The sequence below is a fragment of the Magallana gigas genome, chromosome 9, assembly GCF_963853765.1.
Source record: "Magallana gigas chromosome 9, xbMagGiga1.1, whole genome shotgun sequence".
NCBI classification, from domain to species: domain Eukaryota; kingdom Metazoa; phylum Mollusca; class Bivalvia; order Ostreida; family Ostreidae; genus Magallana; species Magallana gigas.
This window is the reverse complement of record NC_088861.1, coordinates 29,714,224-29,734,837: the sequence shown is the minus strand read 5'-3', so window position 1 is coordinate 29,734,837 and position 20,614 is coordinate 29,714,224. Positions and strand designations below refer to the sequence as shown.

General features: G+C 35.7%; 1 protein-coding gene across 3 annotated transcripts in view; it reads left to right on the top strand.

The window, feature by feature from the left end:
• Positions 1-20,614, top strand: part of LOC105346589 (intermembrane lipid transfer protein VPS13D) — a 62,724-nt gene that overhangs the window by 12,724 nt on the left and 29,386 nt on the right. For all 3 annotated transcript variants that reach the window (XM_066070707.1, XM_066070705.1, XM_066070706.1), the window contains 22 exons: positions 6,142-6,258; positions 6,615-6,734; positions 7,081-7,131; positions 7,348-7,589; positions 7,901-8,069; positions 8,462-8,563; positions 8,807-9,005; positions 9,274-9,420; positions 9,683-9,861; positions 10,047-10,201; positions 10,632-10,753; positions 11,222-11,313; positions 11,646-11,820; positions 12,139-12,283; positions 13,134-13,265; positions 13,806-13,896; positions 14,515-14,672; positions 15,120-15,401; positions 15,706-16,070; positions 16,460-16,593; positions 16,790-16,928; positions 17,454-19,194. In XM_066070707.1, the coding sequence (XP_065926779.1) occupies positions 6,142-6,258; positions 6,615-6,734; positions 7,081-7,131; positions 7,348-7,589; positions 7,901-8,069; positions 8,462-8,563; positions 8,807-9,005; positions 9,274-9,420; positions 9,683-9,861; positions 10,047-10,201; positions 10,632-10,753; positions 11,222-11,313; positions 11,646-11,820; positions 12,139-12,283; positions 13,134-13,265; positions 13,806-13,896; positions 14,515-14,672; positions 15,120-15,401; positions 15,706-16,070; positions 16,460-16,593; positions 16,790-16,928; positions 17,454-19,194 (5,057 nt within the window). The remainder of the gene's footprint in view (positions 1-6,141; positions 6,259-6,614; positions 6,735-7,080; positions 7,132-7,347; positions 7,590-7,900; positions 8,070-8,461; positions 8,564-8,806; positions 9,006-9,273; positions 9,421-9,682; positions 9,862-10,046; positions 10,202-10,631; positions 10,754-11,221; positions 11,314-11,645; positions 11,821-12,138; positions 12,284-13,133; positions 13,266-13,805; positions 13,897-14,514; positions 14,673-15,119; positions 15,402-15,705; positions 16,071-16,459; positions 16,594-16,789; positions 16,929-17,453; positions 19,195-20,614) is intronic.

Sequence of the window (20,614 nt, the reverse complement as noted above, 5' to 3'; positions counted from 1 at the left end):
ATCATTATGTGCAGTAGTTTATTCATTATATGCTATGAATAAATCTTTATATTATATGATTAACTCATTTCATACAGAGCTAAACTCATAATGAACTATTGTTCAATCGTTATGCTATATGGTACACTCTTCATGTGCAGTTGCAAAATCCTTTTATGCAGTGCAACTTCTTGATATTAGGTGATAAATTCATTATATGTAGTACTGACATCATGTTATGGTGTATTAAAACCATTATGTATGGTGGTAAAACCTTTATGTATTGTGGTGAAAGCTTTACATGCAATTGTAAATCCTTTATATGATGTGACAATTTTATAATATGCCGTCGTTGAGTCATTATATTATGAGGACAGTTCTTTACATGATGTGATCATTTTATTATATGGAGTGGTAACTTCTTTATATGCAGTCGTAACTCTTTATGATGAGGTTGTTAACTGGTTCTCGCTGAAAAGTTTTAATGGGGAAGAGGTCCAGTTTTATTTTTAAAAAAGATGCCGCGTTCGTTGTGACGATGCACATTTCCTGGTCAACTTGTCGTTTGTTTTGAAGAGAGAGAGAGAGAGAGAGAGAGAGAGAGAGAGAGAGAGAGAGAGAGAGAGAGAGAGATTTTCTCTGTTCTTGATACATCGATGTGTGATAAATCGAATGAATTTTTAGTAGAGTACGCGTTTAATTTTAAAAGTAAAATAAATTTCAAAAATTAAATGATTGTACTTTGTAGAAATTTTATACCCCCCTCTGCTTCTAGATCCGGGCATACAGATAGGAAGATCACTTTATGTATCTTGATATTAACATAGAACAATTTAATTTCTACTTGCTATCGTGTTTTAAATATGTATGTAATTCTTTGGAGCTTTTTGAATTAATAAATCTAGTTCTGTCTCTTCAAAAACGTTTAAATTGAGGAGTTACTTTGCTCTTGATTGTTATTTAAAATAATTTTAATAGCATCCATATAAACCGTGGTGCTTGGAACAAACTTATCCGTATTTTGCTGATTCATACATTATTGCACGGCTTGCTTTTAACGATGTCGAACAATATGTATATATATTTTGAAAACGACATATTTTACAAAAAAAATACATTAACATTATCGATTAATGCGTTACTTCCTCGTTCAGCAGCAAATGTTTTAGCTGCAGATCTGTAGCTCTCTGGTTTAAAAAAAAAATCGGATAGACAATTTGTCTATCCGAATTTTTTCAACCAGAGAGCTACAGATCTGCAGCTACAAATGTTTATAATGTGAACAAAGTCGGTAACGTTGAAAAAATCAGCACACATGTAAAATATTACAATAACAAGCGTTTTAAAACTTATTTATCCCGACATCATTTATTTTCAAAACCATCGGAATAGGAGTATTACCTTTTCAAAAATTAATTTAAAAAATACCAAGTAGTTAGTCTCAGTGATTATTCGGACATCCTGCGTAACCACTCGGCTATACTAGACATGATGAAGTTTGTTAAGATTTAAAACACCGTTTTTTAACTTCGGAGGTTTTTTTTTCGAAGTTTAATCTTTAAAAATATGCCTCTTTGAAACAAAAATCGGATATGCCATGAAACCAGTCACATTTTTCAGTGAAACCATTTACCAATTTGTTTAATGCATGGGGGTCTTGAACGGGGGGGGGGGGGGGGGGGGGGGGGGGGAGGTCGCGGGGAGGACCCCGCCCCAGAAAAATTAAAATTTCTTAAAATTTCCATGAAATTACCAAAAATTTGCCTCGGACCCACCTCCCCCTACCCTTCGGCAAACTTCAGTATTCATCGCAACCCCCCCCCCCCCCGAAAATTTTGTATTGATCCGCGTATAAAATGGTCCTATAAAAATGATATGAAGATATCTGCAACAGCTTTATGGAAAATAGCACAGGAACTGCAACACCTTCTTTGTAGGATTTAAAATACAAAAATACATGCCTGTTGAGCTTAAATTTTATACAGTGGATGAAACAACCATAAAAAGAGGTTAAGACCAACCAATTTCTTTATTATTTCTTAAAAATAAAATTAATTTTAAGAAAAATGAAAAATAATTTTTATTTATGTCTATGAATAAAAATCTGTCTATTCCTTTTGTGTTGGAGGCATTAATCAGCGAGAAGTAGCATCTACCTGGCTCCGGGATCATGAAACTGTCTTAAATTTAAGTTAGAATTTTGTCTTAAATCTAAGATTTAGACTTCGTTAAGATTGCTTACTTAAGTGGATCACAAAACGATCTAAGAAAAAACTTAGCTAAGATTTGTCTTAGCTAAACTCCATAGTAACTCGCGTGATTTTTCGACAGAATTTGTTAAAAGTGGAACTCTTCTTCGTTTGAAGATTCCTATCGGCTGCATCGTAAACATTATCATATATCACAAAGTTTAAAAAATTATATTTAAAAGATGCTTCACACAAATATTAGCATAGTTTCTTACTGGATAACATATCAGTCATTATACAGACGTGTTTACACACTTTCACTTTAACAAAGGGAAATAACTTCAATAGCAAGTCCACAAAGGGGAAAAACCTAGAGTACTATAGACTATAAATAGAAAACCCAAGGACGAGGGAGCAACCTTCTTTGCTGATCATTTCTTCTTAAAAAATCCAACGAGTGTCGCCATTTTGAACTTACTTAGTAACAATCTATGAACTTAAGTCTGCCTAATAGCAGTCTTAAGATTTAAGACAATATTTCAGACTTAACCCTAAGTCATTTTTTTGTGATCCACTTTAAGAACAATCTTAAAATTTAAGTGCAAATTTATTGACTTAAGTCTGACTTAAAATTTAAGACAGTTTCATGATCCCGGAGCCTGGTACATTGAAACAAAGGTCTTTCGACTTTGATTTTAAAACGCTTGCTTCATTTTTTGTAATTTCTTTTACTCTTAAATTAAAAGCATACTCTACTAATAATACATTCGATTTACCACCATACATAATGGGTTCAATGATTGATATTATGATATCGATGTTAAAAGACAGATAAACTCTCTCTCTCTCTCTCTCTCTCTTAAAAAAACCCGACAAGTTGACCAGGAAATGTGCATCGTCACAACGAACGCGGCATCTTTTTATAAATAAAACTGGACCTCTTCCCCATTAAAACTTTTCAGCGAGAACCAGTTTACAACCTCATCATAAAGAGTTACGACTGCATATAAAGAAGTTACCACTCCATATAATGAAATGATCACATCATGTAAAGAACTGACTTCATAATATAATGACTCAACAACGGCATATTATAAAATTGTCACATCATATAAAGGATTTACAATTGCATGTAAAGGTTTCACCACAATACATAAAGGTTTTACCACCATACATAATGGTTTTAATACACCATAACATGATGTTAGTACTGCATATAATGTACTTATCACCTAATGTCAAGAAGTTGCACTGCATAAAAAGATTTTGCAACTGCACATGAAGAGTGTACCATATAACATAACGATTGAACAATAGTTCATTATGAGTTTAGCTCTGTATGAAATGAGTTTATCATAGCATTTAAAGTTTTATTCATAACATATAATGAATAAACTACTGCACATAATGATCTTACGACATAACGTAATGATGTTACCACTTCATATAAAGATTTTACCCCTGAATATAATGGTGAAATAATATTATATAACTAGATAAGATCTCGTTACGAGTAACGAGTAGGTCTTCCGTTCAATTTTTAAACGATACGATTAAAATATCAATGAAAATTCTGATTTCCACCTCAAACACTCCCTTTCAGATAATATATACGATTGTCAATATCCTTTAAAATGCATAATAAAGTGTTTTGCTTTTTCACATTTTGCATGTTAAAGATTTAAGAGTTTAGTCCCCTCAAATCAATAATTACGTCATCAATGGGTGTGGCAATAAGTTTTACAAACTGATATTGTTATGATCAACAACTTTGTTTCTGTAATGCATTACAAATTCTTGATTATTTTTAAGGTATGTGAAAAAGACTTTACGAGTGGCTTGGCCCCTAATTTAAGGGTTCAGCCCCTTTTTCTTGAATTCAGTCGAAAGATCTCACAAATTCTAACATTTTTTGTTATTACACTTATCTTAAATTGTTGATCATTTTTGAAATACAAATGTTTGAATGATTTAGGGGCCAGCCCTCTAAATCCCTAATGGGGACAGGGATTGGTATTTTGATTGATGGAATCGATGAGAATCATCAATGCAAGCATTTTCTCTTCTACAAAGCTTAACAAAATATATCTACTTCTCTAGATATATTGCGTCAAAGTCTAAGTACGTTGGCCCCTAAAAATCCCTAATTACGTAACAAATGGGCGTGGCAATAATTTTTCCTGACAGATATTGTGACGATCAACAACTTTGCTTCTATAAAGCATTACAAAATCTTAATCGTTTTTAAGTTATTCGTATTAGAGTTTACAGGTGTCTTGGCCCCTAAATAAAGGGGCCAGCCCCTTTTTTATGATTTCGTTTGAAATAACTTCCGATTATATACTACTTTTGTTATATATGTCTTATCAAAATATTAACTGATAAAAAGATACAGATCAAAATGTATGAAAAATTAAATGCAAAATTCGTACTTAATTTTCGAGCCTAGGCGAGCTCAAAGGAATGGCACCACTGGCGCCAAAAAACTACTTTGTGCACAACTACAATCTATGGTCTACCTATCCTGAAAATTTCATATTCATATCTCTGATAGTCTCTGAGTTTATGTCTGCACAAAATGGGTCGTAAAAATTTACAAAATCGGCCGTAAATCGGAACCGGAAGTGCCGATTTCAAAATTTAAAAAAACTTCTAGAATTATGACCACTGGCAATCATCTGTGAAAAAATGGTTGAAATCGGCCGAATAGTTTTCGAGATATCGCGTGCACAAAATTTGTGGAAAAAAATAATAATAACTAGATACGACCTCGTTACGAGTAACGAGTAGGTCTTCCGTCCGATTTTTTTTTTTTTTTTTAGATAAAATGATACCATGAGATATCGATACAATTTCAAAATTACCCCCCCCCCCCAAAAAAAAAAATTGAAGATAAAGAATAAAAACCCTATTTACCTCAGACATGGGCCTGACGATGACTCTTTCAAACCGATAATACTTTGATTTTTATAATGCATAACAAAATATTTATCGTTTTCAAGTTATTCGTAATAGAATTTACGAGTCTCTTGGTCCCTAATTAAAGGGGCCAGCCCCTTTTTCTTGATTTTATTGGATAGAACTTTTGATTCTCTACTACTTTTGTTCTATATGTCTTGTCAAAATATCAACTGATAAAAAGATACTGATCAAAACATATGGAAATTTTGATTCGAAATCTGTACCCCATTTTTGTGCCTAAGCGAGCTCCAAGGAATAGCGCCACTGGTGCAAAACAACTAAATAGTGCACAACTTCAAACCATGCTCTACCTATCCTGAAAATTTCAAAGTCATATCTCTTATAGTTTCTGAGATCAACTCTGCACAAAATTGGTCGTAAAAAATTACAAAATCGACCGTAAATCCGGACCGGAAGTGACGACGACAAAAAATTCAAAAACATATAAAATTCAGATAATTTCCCATCATCTGTGAAAAAATTGTTCAGATCGGTTGAGTAGTTTTCGAGAAATCGCGTGCACAAAATTTGGAAAAAAAAAATAATAATAAACAGTACGAAAACAATAAGGTCTTCCGTTGGAAACGGAAGACCTTAATGATGTTAGCACTGCATAAAATGATGTTATCAGTGCATATAATGATGTTACCACTGCATGTAATGATGTTACCACTGCATATAATGATATTACTATTGCATATAAATGAAATACCAGTTCATATAATATGAAATTGACCTTAAGGCAGCTATGGCGTTCCATACTGTCGTTCTTAATCATGCTTCATGAGACCATCTTTGTCACTCATGTTTTATGATTTTGACTCTGTAGTTCAACATTGAGGATGAACACATCAGATTCATTATGTTTTATGTTGCTCTTGTTTAATCATGCTTCATGATGTTGTCTATGTGGCTAAACATTGAGGACACACTAATCATTGACTGGATAATTATGTTATCTATACTGCATATGCTGCTCTTGATTAATCATGCTGTTTAATGCTCTCTGTAGTTGAACATTGAGGATGTACACATCAGATACGAGGATGATGAGCTGATTCCAGACCACCCCTTTGCCTTTGGTATCGTCATCAGAAGTCTCAGTGCTCAGAGCACAGACTCAGAGTGGGTGAGTTCTTGTCTGGGTATTGTTGAAGTTGTAATGAAAATTTAATTGAGTTGAAGAGAATTGAAATTTGAAAAAAAAAAGTTGAAAAATTTGCAAAAATAGTAATTATTCTTTCTAAAAAAGAAAAAGACCTCTGACAGAAAGTTCTATTTCCAACAATTCTTGCAAGAGGAGAAAATCTGATTAAATGTAGTCACTGAAAAAAGTTTATCAATGGCTTTCTCCATTAGAATATTTAATTGAAGGTATTTCTGGACATTAAATTTTGGTATAAATTATTTTAATTATTAACAAGTGGTATATTGCATGCACTTATTCCATTAATATAAAGTTATACTGTTAATTAATGATTTCAGAGAGCCAATGTAAGCAGTGTGTCTGACATGAAGTTTAAACTGGTGGACCTTCAGAACTTTTCTCTGTACCTGGACACTGAGGCCAGCATGATAGGGGACCTTCCCAGGGAGGACCTCTATGTAAACACATAAAATATATCTTCTGTAAAAAAAAAAGACCTTTTATAACAAATTCTAATGTATTATTTAAAATAATATGTGACAAGAATGACCTACAAAAACACCATGACAGTAACAAATAGATTTTTGGGTAAGCTTCACAAAAAAATCCAGTAAAAAAAATTTGTGTTCAGTAATGAAGATAATACCAGTGATAGTATAACAAATTTTAAATTGTAAAAATCGGAAAGAGGTAAAAATTGTTGTAAAAAATTTAAACCAAGCATAAAACTCAAAAATCAGGTCAATCATTTATCTATTAATAAAAATGATTTTCCTTCCTGATGATGATAACTTTTTCTTGAAGGCTTCCCTTCAAAGCGAAACCTATGTCTCCTGCAAAACCAGACAATTCAAGGTTTGTTGTTTTATCTGATTCATTGTGTTTTGCCCTTCATGATCATTTTTAATCATTCCAAATTTGGCATATATTTTATTTTTAGTGAAATTGTAATGTAAGAATAATGGAGGGGAATATCACCCCAATAGCTCTACGGAAATTGGTTGATTTAATTTTAATTGCTTGTTGGGTGGAAAAGTTTCAGTACTTTTAGGACTTTGATTTTCTTTCTAGCAACATGACTACATCCTTTCCCCAGTCAGTGCAAAGGTCAAATTGAAGAGGAACACCTCCTCCCTCCCGCTTCGAGATCCGAACAATCCGCGGATCAGTATGGATGTGTGTCTGGATACGGTGGCCTTCTGTCTGAGTGAGGACCAGTATCAGTGTATCATCGAGTGGCTCAAAGAGATGGAGCGATATGAACGACGCAGGAAATATCGCAAGTGGAGACCTGCGATCAAAGTCAGGAATGGGTAAGGCAATTTTGTGGTGCATCTCATTTCAACAGCTTTCTTAAATATCCAAGTCATTTGATGAAATATTTGTAATCATTTATAGTGATATAATTTTTGAAATGATCATCAAATATGATAACAAATATTTTTACTAGTAAGTTCAAATAATTTTTTAGGTAATTTGCATCTTTATATAAACTTACCAGTTAAATCTTTTCAACATTTACAATGATTGAAGACCTGCCTTTGCCTATCAGCAAAATTTTATATGTAGAGCTACTTTTAAGTATCATATTTTGTCAATTTAAAGTATTTTTTTCTCATTCCAGGTCTTCAATCTGGTGGAAATATGCCATCAATGCCACCTTACACACGATACGTGAAAGAAACAGGAAACTCACGAAAGACTTCCTGGTACAGAGAGCCAAAGATGTATGTGCTTATCACCGAGTTTATGCGAGATATCTCGAGACTCACCAACTCAGTCCAGCAGATACTGTGAGTATATAGAAAATGAGGAATCTCAGTCTATAAGCTATTGTGATGTACAGATGGTCTCATAAGATGGAGGCATTAACCTATACTCAAAGCAAATTTTTCTAAAATAATATACAAATTTAACTATTAATGTTGAGAAATATTTAACCAGATCAAAAACATAATCACACAAAAGACATGTGTGACTGTGTAAACAATGAATTTTATATTGATTTTATACATTATTGTTCATGATTGTTCAATATACAAAACTAATGTTTAGAAATATTAAACCAGAACAAAATCACAATCACACAAAACACATGTGCGAGTGAACAATGAATTTTATATTGATTTTATACATGATTTTTCTCGATTCTGACTGAGGTAAATTTAAAAACGGTATATTGTAGGCGATTAAGACCAGACTGGAGTCGGAGCTGAAGTTTGATGAGTTGAAGATTCTGAGAGAGTTGGCATACCACCATGTTAAACAGCAGGGCAAGCTGTACAAGGTCTGTCAATTGGATACTCAAAAGAAAACAGGAATTTTGGAAGAAATATTTCATATCATAGATAAACCTTTTACATGTATTTTGATTTTGTCCATTGATGGAAACTAAAAAATCTGTTTGATTAATTGTCAGCATCATGAAGAGAGTAATATGATTATACATGTACATGTGTATGCATAATTATTTTGTACTGAAAAAAACCCACTTGAACTAAATGATGATAAATTATATGGCTTTTTGTAGGTCCCTGAACCAGAGAAGGTGACTACCCCTCCTGCTACAGAACAGGGTGGTATCCTGCAGCGGTGGTTCCCGGGATGGGGCGGGTGGTATGGGTCATCCCAGAGTGAGGCTGACACCAGTAGGAGAACCAGTCCAGAGGCGGCCTCCCTAGAAGTGGGGGAACCACCCACCAAAATACGGAAAAACAACGAGGACTTAGGTACTTGTACGGGAATAACCTGTGTAAATCAAAGTTCTAAAAGCACTGGTCATCCTTATAGCAATATTTTATTGCAGGGATATTTATAAAGGGAATCATGAATTTGTAAATTTAGTTTAAAAATGTGATAAAAATACTTTCATTTTCTGGTGTTCTTTGGTTCATCTTTCAGTGATAGAGATAGTTCATTGATGTGGCACAAACCACTCTCCTACTCTATATTTTTGCTTTGCTCTCATTGGCTGATGTTAATGGTCTTGTCTTTCAGTGATTGAGCAGGAGTTGATGGATGTGGTACAAGACACCTCAGAGAACACCTCCTTCCTAAAGAAGGACACAGTGTTTGCCTTCATGATCTTCAAGCTGGAGTCTGGAGTCTTCAAACTTCTCAAAGAAAAGCCATTATCTCCTACAGGTAAAGGCAAAATATTGACTCTCAGATCTTGTGCATGTACATATTGAAGATTTACAACAGCTGGCCAGCAAAACACTCCTTCTTAATTACATATTCATACCTGGTAAACTTGATCCTCAACAGATTTTAGTTGCTCACTGTTTTTATCTGCCAGTGGATGAATTAAAATGTACAGTGACCATTAGTACATGTGCATGTACAGGTGTGCCATAAAATGTTTATACATGTACTTGTTTATAAAATGTTTTTAAAATGATTTCAGAATCTACCAGTCAACTGATGACAATGCTGGAGCTGGAGTGCTCGGCCATTAACATCCTGTTCGAGTCGCGGCCCCGCTCCAAGGCCATGAAGTTTGGGGTGGACGTAGGGGGGCTGTACCTCAGGGACAAGTTCCTGGAGAACTCCATATTCCCCAACATCATCGCACCCCAGCCCAAGGTAACATATATAATCTCCTGCTGTCACCGTGTGTGGTTTTTAAGATGAGATCTGTTTGGTTAACAAGCAAAACTAGTTTAAAATGCACTTGATGTAAATGTATGAATCTTCAAAGTTAAAAAAATAAATTGTCATCATTAAGAGCTACTTGTCTGTTACTGATCATGCATTATATTGTACTACAGGAGCGTATACTGACACTGGCCAAGTCCCCCAACAGCAGTTTTTGTTCCCAGCAGGGCAAGGCTTCAGCCCCTCCCCAGGGCGCGGGAGCCCCAGGGGACAAGATATTTGAACTGTTCTATGAGAAGAATCCTGTAAACAGCACAGCTAAGTATAGGTCTGTCTCTTTGTAATTGTCCCTGTGTTAAAAATACTCAAAGTATTGAAAACTATTTATATAGTTACGTACAAGTAGTTTAAATGACTGTGTTATAGCATTTTATGTTACTTTATGATTTCTCATCCTTTCATTTATTTTAATCATAAATATCATAGCACATCGTGCGTCACATAAATTTCGTGTGAAAAGAGCTTAATGTGAATTTTACGTGAAGCTTAATGTGAAATTCATATGAAATTAATGTGAAATTCATGTGAAGTGAAATTTGTTTGAATTTTTTCATGTGGAATTTTTTATGTGAATTTCACATGAAATTGATTTGAATTTCATGTAAGGTGCAATTGCCTGAGTACTGTACTTTGTCTATATTATTAAATGATATTTGTTAGGTTTATTATTATCATGATTAAAATCTTTCTGATGGCAGACTCAACATTCAGACTAAGCCACTAGATGTAGTATACAACCCCATGTCTGTGAAGAGAGTGAGGGAATTCTTCTCCACCAAAAAGCTCAGCAGTTCACGTCTCTCTCAACTCAAACTCACAGGTAAAAATAGGTCATCTCAAGAATTCTGTCTATCTCACTGTTTGAACTCAAATGTTTGTGCAGAATGAAGCTCAAATGCTAGTAATTCAAAGGTTGTCAGTTATTATTTATATAGCTAAAAACACTTGTCAATAATTAATTGTGTCTTACAGATCCACTAAAATGAAAAAAATTTAACAATGTTTTGCATATATTTCAACAATTTTGATACAACATAACTTAAACTCTAAAAAAGATAAAAGAAAAAAGTGCATCTATTCAACACACTTCAAACTTAATACACATGTATGTATCTAAAATACAACAATACATGAGGTAGTTGCTTTCCAAAACATTTCTGAAAAGAATTCAAATAAGTGACATATTTAAGGTTATATTTTGAAACTTGAGTATTTCAATGAAGAAAAATTGAAAGTCATTGAGTTTTGATATAAAAGTAAAACTGTAAGAAAGTGGAATCTGTTTTAGCGACTGCAAGGCACCAAATCCAACAGATGAAGGAGCGGTCCAAGGCGGAGCTCAAACAGGCCCTGGAGGATTTTTTGGAGGGTGAGGACGGGGTGAGTGTTTCCGTAGGGCTTAATGTGTGTGTTTTTCTTTTCCAACCATGATTCCTGATTTATTGATGTAAAAGCCAACTCCTGAAGATTTCATAAACAAACGTATACTCTAGGATGTAATTTCTTTTTTCTTTTACTTTCAAAATTTTCTTATTTTACAACAAACTGCTGAAAACAGTTCATAACATATACCGTAGTCACATATTTTTTTTGCAGGCCTTTAGCAAATTGGGGGGGGGGGGGGGGGATGGGAGAGGGTATTTAAGAAAGAATGAATTCATTGTTAATTAATATATGTAATGATAACTTATAGATAATTTCTAATTTTACAGAAGCACAGTCGTTGGGATGTTAACCTTGACATCTCGGCCCCTCAGATCATGGTACCTGAGAATTTCTCGGATCAGACGTCCAACATGATGGTCCTGGATCTCGGACATGTCCACTTCTACAACAAGACAATGGACGCCCCAGAGAAAAACCAGACAGACGATGACGATAATGATGGTGAGTTATAATTGGATGCTACTTGTAAAGTCTTGCTTTATTATGGATGTTGAATCAAATGGGTTTTTATTAGCAATTAATTTGATGAAAAATCTATTGAATTAAAAGTTTCAAGAAAAGGAAAATGTGAATTTCAGTCAAGGTCAACAATAAATGCTTGGTTAAGTTCAAGGCCATTAGTTCCAAAGTTGATGACTATTACAACATTAATATTGCTTGGCGTCTTAATTTTTTACTGTCTTATTCTGCCTGATTAATTTTTTTTTAAATTTCCATGATACAGTAATTAAAATAATTGATTCCCCTCTGACTTTGCAGACAATGGAGATGATTTCCAGACCCCGATGTCCACCCCACCCAGTGAGGCGGAGGACGAGGGGAAGGGGGCCACAACAACCACCGCCGCTGACCTGTCCTCTCTCTCCCTGTCAGAGGCCCAGCTCTACGACCGGCTGTATGAGAGGTAGGTAACATATAGATATATCATGATGAAGCAAACATAACTATTATATAATAGTAACATAGTGTTGGGAATAATAGTTTTCAAGGAATATTTGGCTTGAGTATGTGACTTGGTTGTCTATGCATTTGGTCGGTGACTGTAAAGTTACTGGTTCAAATCCCAAGTATTAATATTAATATAGTGGCAATTTGAGTTTACTAAAAGCCAATTTTTCAATCATAGTGACATCTTTTTAATGTGTTAACTTCAAAAAATGTTTTGCATTGAAGTTTACTAAAATTTTTGCAACTAATCCCATGTGGACAATCTTGAACAAGGATTTGATTTTGGGATCTTAGAACTGGTTGATAATGAGAATTGTTATACTTTCATGTTAAATACTGAAATCTGATTGGTTTAGACGCAGTTCATAATCTGTTCTATTACCCTCAGCGTTAGCAACGCACTTAGCAAAGGGTAATATTACGAATTGTTACATGCGCGAAAATCATGCGCGTACGGTTCGCCTTAGAATTCACGTTATTCCTATCTAAAAGCAGTGATGTTTTCTTTAAAATTAAGACATTCAGTATAACAAAATAAATAGTGCCTGTTTGGGAGGATAACAGTTGAAATTGACACCCCTCGAAAACCATTGTCAACCTCCGCTTCGCGTTGGTTGATGATGGTTTTCTCGGGATGTCAATTTCAACTGTTACCCTCCCAAACAGGCACTATTTACCGGTATATAATATTTGTGATGTCTAGGTTATCGCAAAGTATTTTGCAACAGGTAAAATAAAAGTTTATGTCCAGTATATGTACTACTGTATCTGTCTGCACTCCCTCAATCTGAAGTGTATTTTTGCAGGTACTCCCTGGACTTGTCTGACCTACAGGTGATGGTTGGGAAGCCCAGGGACAACTGGAAGCACGTGAAGGGGCGGGGCATCACCCACCTCCACCTGGTCGACAAGTTTTCCATCAACCTCCACTTTGAAAAGTAAGCAGAGGGTCCACCCTTGTACACTTATAAGGGAGACAACTGATACTAGTGTGAATTTTACTGATCATTGCAAACCAATCTGAGTAGTCTCCCTTCTTACTGCTAAGCAGAAGATCCTCCTCTGTACGGTTTGGTGCAGTTTGAACATATTTTGTCTTATTTGATTACATTGGTATTGGGTACAAGCTCTAGAACTTGCATGCATTTCTCTCTCCCTGACGTACAGTTATAAGGGGGACAACTTGTACAAGACTTAGTGTGAAATTTTCAGATTTACAGTCAGTGTTGATAAACGTTCAGGAGAAGATGGTGGGTGTAATCAGGGAAAAATGAATAATAATTTATAATCTGGCTTTGATTTTTCTTTCAGCATTGCTGTAATTGTTGGTATAATGTAGTTGAAAATCACATTTGATTTTTTTTTTAGATAATCTATTGTACACTAGTACATATGCTTTACATGTTTGTCCTGTAGAACAGGAATTGAATTTTGATTTAAATTTTGATGGAGTTTTACACGGTGTTTTCTCACTGTAGGAGGATGCTACACACCACAGACCCCGAGTTCCCCAGTATGATTGTATCAGGAAACCTACCCTCCCTCACCCTCCATGTCAACGAACAAAAGGTACGCATATAGGAAAGCAGTACTCAAAGGAGAAAATCTTAGAGGACTTGTTTATTTATCAGAGATTTTTTTTTTCCACTTTGATTTCAAACCAACTTTAGTTTTAGTAAGCCATGTGTTATAAAGGAGAATATGTTGCTGATTTGAGATAATTTTTCGACCCTTTTAATTATTTGTTTATTGCTAGAAGATATCATTCATTTAGTAGATAAATAAACAATTTATACCATATTACAATCATTATAATATTTTTGTGTGTGATAGGGAGCAACTACAATTTCATTTATTTACCAGTCAATATATTATCATCAGTTAGTTACACTTTTAACGACTGTAACTATGCACTATACAGGGTTATTTTCACCCCATGTAATTTTCGCCCTTCTACGATTGCAAACAATTTCACTCCGTATTGAGTTCACCAAGGCACAGTTGTGTTTAAAGAAAAATAATTGTAGGCATTGAAATACGCCAGATGACAACAATGGTGAAAGGGGCGAAAATAAAAACAGGGGGCGATTATTTCCCATGTACATGAACTAATGGTCACTGTACATTTTATACAGTAAATGACTCGTGCTTAACTGAATATCATCTGAATTTTTTCCTTGAATTCAGGTGACAGCCATGAGGCGATGTATTGACATCATGATGACATCCACGGCATACGTCAATCCATACGTCGTACCAAGCTCAGAGAGTGTCATGTCGATGACCGATTCAGTCTCGGGAGAACTCAGTGAGATCAGCACCTCCATCAGTGATGGAGACAGCAGGTTTGTATTATTTTGATAAAATTTAAGCTGTAAGCACTGTTCATTTGTTCATTAAATGTCAGCTTACATCAGATTTGTGAATATTTTAAAACATCTCACCATTATGAAATTACTTGCATTAGGATTAACATTTGGTTATGAAAAAAATTATATGCTGCTAATTTCTTTTCGTTTTGTATTCTTAAAATATATGTGGTAGCTATAAAGATACGTTAACTACGGTCATATAATTAAAAAAGTCAAATTTGGTGAGTTTTACATAAATCGACTTTAGATATGAATCAACCAAGTTGTTTTTCCTGTTAAGCATGGAAACATTTACAGCTTCTCTGACAAAATTAAAGATATTAGATTTTTCAGTAAGCCATCAGCTATGAAATTGATAACAATGATAAGATACATGTACATGTACCCCAATCAAAGTTCTACCATCATCATTGTCTGTAGAATTGACCAGAGCAAGAAGGATGAGCCTCACCGGTCAGTGGCGGGGTTGGAGGACTCACGGCTCCTCTGGGGTCAGTTCTCCATCAGCTCCCTCAAACTAGAGATCCACAGCTGTGGACGACCTCTAGCCGAGTTACAGGTCACGAATGTCAAGGCCAGTGTCAACAAGCGACCTTTTGACACTGCCGTCCAGGTGTCGGTACAGAGCCTGTTAATAGTGGACGCCCTGCAGACCTACGGTCCCGACTTTGAACTTCTGGTGGCCTCACACAAACACGTCACGTAAGTTAAATTAAGATCTATAAATACGGCCATTGCAAATGTTGATATTTTAAAAATATGTGTTGCTTTCCAATAATAAATGCAAGAGGGACTCCGAGACAGATTTTGATAATTTTCATTATTTTATATTACACTGTATCTGTATATATAACTTATATATTGATTTACTACTAGATAATGAAAAAAATAGTTATTAGAAATTGAATAAAAAACATCTAAATAAGTTATGTTAACTTGTGCAGAAGTACTCCTGATCATATCCGTAGTTTTAAATCACATTTTAAGATTGAATTTTAATATGCAGATTGGACAGTAAGAGTGGAAGTCTGCTGGGGTCAGACCCCTCCTCACCTATGTCTGCCACCTCCCCCAACTACCCCCAATCCCCAGTAGAGACCTTTCCCCCTCCCTCCTACAGCGGGCACCTGCAGTCTGTCCAAGAGGCCATCAGCACTGCCATCCACTCCCTGTGGACCTCCACGGCAGGAAACACCCCCACAGACCAGCGGAAAAAGTCCGAGTCCGGACGGAGTCACATGTCTCCCACTCCGGATTCGGAGGCGTTGATCCGATTGGACGTGGAGCTCATTGACGAAGACTCGCCAAGTAATGAGGCCGGATGTCCACTTAAAATTGCGAACATGCAGTTTAACAGTCTGGATGTCATAGGTGATTAGAATGTGATGTTGAAAAATTGATAATATGATTGTACCTAATTTGAAAGAATTTAGTTTAAAAAGTCTTAAAACTAGCAGTATTATTCTTGACATCTTTATTGTCTGGTATCAGACTTTATACTACATGTATTTATAGCAGGCTGCTATAATCATATATAGATAGTTTTATCATTGACAAGACATATCGTATCATGTATTCTGTTGAGAATAATGTTAATGATGCACTGTTCTTGGTTTGATATTCTAAATAAATATAATTATATATTCTGCCAAGGATGATGTTTAAATTGGTATTACAAGCTTGTCTAGATATATGCATAGCAAACTGACATCAGTATCAGATCTGTAACATGTGATATATTGTTTACCCTTTCTTTCCAGGAAACTGTGAGACCATGATGGAATTATTGAATTTTGTGAAGCGTCTTACCCCATCCAAGGTCACGGGTTCAAGCATGGAGGCCCAAAGCAAGTCGTTTATTGTCAGCAATATGGCCACAGGAACCAGTTCAATGGTAGAGGACCAGTTTTATCTATTTGTATTGAAAGTTCACAATTCATTCCTTTACCCGCTCAGTAGTAAATGTCTTAACCACTGGACAGGTGTGACTTTTGAAGAAATTTTTTTTTTCAGTGCATATTAATATGTAAAAGACCATTAACATGATTAAGCAGTAAACATTTCAAAATTTTGATATGTGTTAATTTCAGCCTGACAAATTTGAAATAACAGCAGACTTCAGTCGTTTAAACCTTCTTGTGATGAAGATTGAAGAAACGGATGGAATGAAACAAGCTCATAAGATTGCCACGGCAACCATGTGTTCTGCTAAAGTCCAAGCCACCATAGGTACTCAACTGTTCACTTGACTATTGATAATAAAAGGAGTTTATAGATAAATACCGGTAACAATCTTATGGAAAAAACAATAATGTTGAATCAGATTGAATTTTAGAAGTAAGCATATTTTTCTAATTAAAAGTGTATGGTCATGTTATATAATCATAAGGTGAAAAATTTACATACAATATTTTATGTATTTTGAAATTTTCATGTATCTTGCAAAAGTGTCATGCTTTAATAAGTACATACTGTGGAATCATTAAAATTCATGGTGGCTCCATTTCGTGGTATTAGTGGGTAGCCCTCCGCCACAAATATATATTCTCACTGAAAACAAAATTTGAAAGAGTTTGGTTAATTTACTGTAACTGAAAATGAAGCATCCACAAAATTACATCATTCCCCACAAATAAGCAAAAAACCCAGAATCCACATAATTTGGCCCCCATTGATTTAAAAGATTCCACAGTACGGTACTTTGTTTGCAAAACATTACACCACTACATGTATGATGATATTTCTGTCTGACAGACAAGGACTGGGACGTGTCGGGTTCTCTGGGCGGCTTCCACATCATGGACGTGTCTGCAGACGACATAAAACACCAGAACGTGTTCAGCGTGGGAACGGACTCGATGCTCTCTCATGAGCTTCCACTTCATGACATCATGTACAAAACTGCTCAGGAGTCCATGTTCTTCACCAACCAGCAGGATCAGAAAGAGGCGTTCAGCTTCCGTCTTCTGAAGGGCATGCAGCAGACGACAACTCTTCAAGACATGAATGTATTTGAGTCCCCCAGGTTGCGAAAAATTTCAGGACAAGATGAGAAAGTGATGAATGTGAATCTGGCAATGGCGTCTATTTGTTATGTGCATTCACCTAAACTGCTCCATGACATCGCAGAGTGCTTTTCTGACTTTAAAGATTACGCCACTAAAGTGGCGACATCTCTCAAGTCGGCTGCTTCAGAAGTAGCTACTAAGATAGTGAACAAGAGGGCATCAGACACTTTTATGCTCGGAAGTCTTTCAAATATACATGATAGTACCTTTTATTCCAACCAATCATTGGATGATACTAGTCAGTTTGAAAATTTCAGTGAAGAACCTGGAACAAAAGTTATTCTCAATGCACAACTGGAGACCCCTGTGATAGTTATTCCTAGGAGCTCGTCAAGTTCTGAAGTCCTGGTGGCACACCTAGGACAGATCTCCATTGACAATCATGCTCGTGGTGCAAAGGTGGAAGAGGAAATAGAACAAGCTGTGATATATCATGAGAGGTTGAGAGTGGAGGCTAAGGACATGAATTTGTATGTGGTAGATATAGACAATCCGAAATCTAAACAAGATTTCTCTCTTGATCAAAGTGCAATCAACAAAAGTGTGTATAGTCAGAGTGAATGTGGCATTCCTATAATGCATGACACTACGGTGGAAATCGTGATCGATCTTGGTCACACGAATGTTTCAAGGGCGCAAGAAATGGAAACAGTATATCTTTGGGAAGAAACAGCTAGAAGCAGCCCACAAAATACTGTGGCCTCACAAAATGTGGTGGAGGTCATGGCCAAAATCTCAACCCCAATCAAACTGGAGCTGTCGAAAGTTGTTTATGAACAAGTATTGCAGACAGTTGATAACTTGACGTATGATGAGAAATCGGCATCCAAAAGTGCTTCCTTTGCGACAACATCGTCAACTAGTTTTGCGTCAGTGCAGAAAGACAAAAGCAAGGAAACCCTTTCAGAAATTCCAGAAGATTCTGTAAAGTCTGAAGAGGAAGAAACTCCGAAATCCGACCCAAATCAAGAGGATTCTGGGATGATAACGAAAATTGCCTTTGAAGTGCCTCTGTTCAATGTCATATTGAAGGGGGATTTTGATGAGGGTGAAAAGGGACTTGTGGATCTAAAACTTCACAACTTTTCAATGGAATTTGAGAAGAGCAATTCCTACAGCACTATTATTGAAATCCAGCTGCAGTCTTTAACAATGCAAGACTTGTTAGCCAATGAAAAATCTGAACACAAATACCTCTTGATTTCAAGGGTGCCAAAGTCAGATGATAAAGAGCATTTGAAACCCAGACTTTTCCTGTCGCATTCTTGCCCGGACAGTACAATCTTGATGCCGACAGCCACACTACCTTCCTCTTTGCCTTCCAGTTTCCATGACAACCTGAGTCATGTGACTAAACCTTTGGCCCCAGGTGGTCCTATGCATGCCTTTCAGTCAGCCACAACTTCTGGGCACAGAAAACCTGCAGGGTAAGGGAACTTGTATAAGTAATTATGATGTGTATGTTAAGTGTATTTGATAATCTTAATTCATGTCAAGATTATTAGCAGGTGAAAAGTTGAGCCTAGGAAAAAATCTTTTCTGACTCATGGTTGAAAATGAAGAAGACATTTTAAGAAATTAAATTAATTTAAATTCTACCTTTCATTTGGTCTTAAGTACAATTACTCATGTGTAACTGTAACTGTTATACATTTGAATTGTATCCAATTAGTGTGTTTTTAGCTCACCTGAACCGAAGGTTCAAGTGAGCTTTTCTGATCACCCGTTGTCCGTCGTCCGTCCGTCCGTCTGTCCGTCCGTCTGTCTGTCTGTCTGTCTGTCCGTCCGTCTGTAAACTTTTCACATTTTCAACTTCTTCTCAAAAACCACTGGGCCAAATTTAACCAAATTTGGTACAAAGCATCCTTATGGAAAGGGGATTATAAATTGTTAAAATAAAGGGCACAGCCCTTTTCAAAAGGGAGATAATTGCAAAACAATAAGTATAGGGTGCATGTCTTTAAAAATCTTCTTCTCAGGAACGACTGCACCAGAAATGCCAATATTTACACAAAAGCTTGTATATATAGTGAAGATTCTAAATTGTAAAAATCGTGACCCTCAGACCAAAACTGGGGCCCCAAGCGGGGTTCAAAGTTTAACATAGAAATACATAGGAAAATGTTTTAAAAATCTTCTTCTCAAGAACGACTGCACCAGAAATGCCAATATTTACACAAAAGCTTGTATATATAGTGAAGATTCTAAATTGTAAAAATCGTGACCCTCGGACCAAAACTGGGGCCCCAGGCGGGGTTCAAAGTTTAACATAGAACTACATATGGAAAATGTTTAAAAAATCTTCTTCTCAAGAACCACTGCACCAGAAATGCCAATATTTACACAAAAGCTTGTATATATAGTGAAGATTCTAAATTGTAAAAATCGTGACCCTCGGACCAAAACTGGGGCCCCAGGCGGGGTTCAAAGTTTAACATAGAAATACATAGGAAAATGTTTAAAAAATCTTCTTCTCAAGAGCCACTGCACCAGAAATGCCAATATTTACACAAAAGCTTGTATGTATAATGAAGATTCTAAATTGTAGAAATCGTGACCCTCAGACCAAAACTGGGGCCCCAAGCGGGGTTCAAAGTTTAACATAGAACTACATATGAAAAATGTTTAAAAAATTTCTTCTCAAGAACCACTTCACCAAAAATGCCAATACATACACAAAAGGTTGTATATATTGTGAAGATTGTAAAAATTGTGACCCCCGAACAAAAAGTGGGGCCCCAGTAGGGGTTTAGATTTTAACATCTGTAGGAAAATGTTTTAAAATCTTCTTCTCAAGAACTATAGTGCAACTGTTTAGGATATTACTATGCATACAAGACATGTACA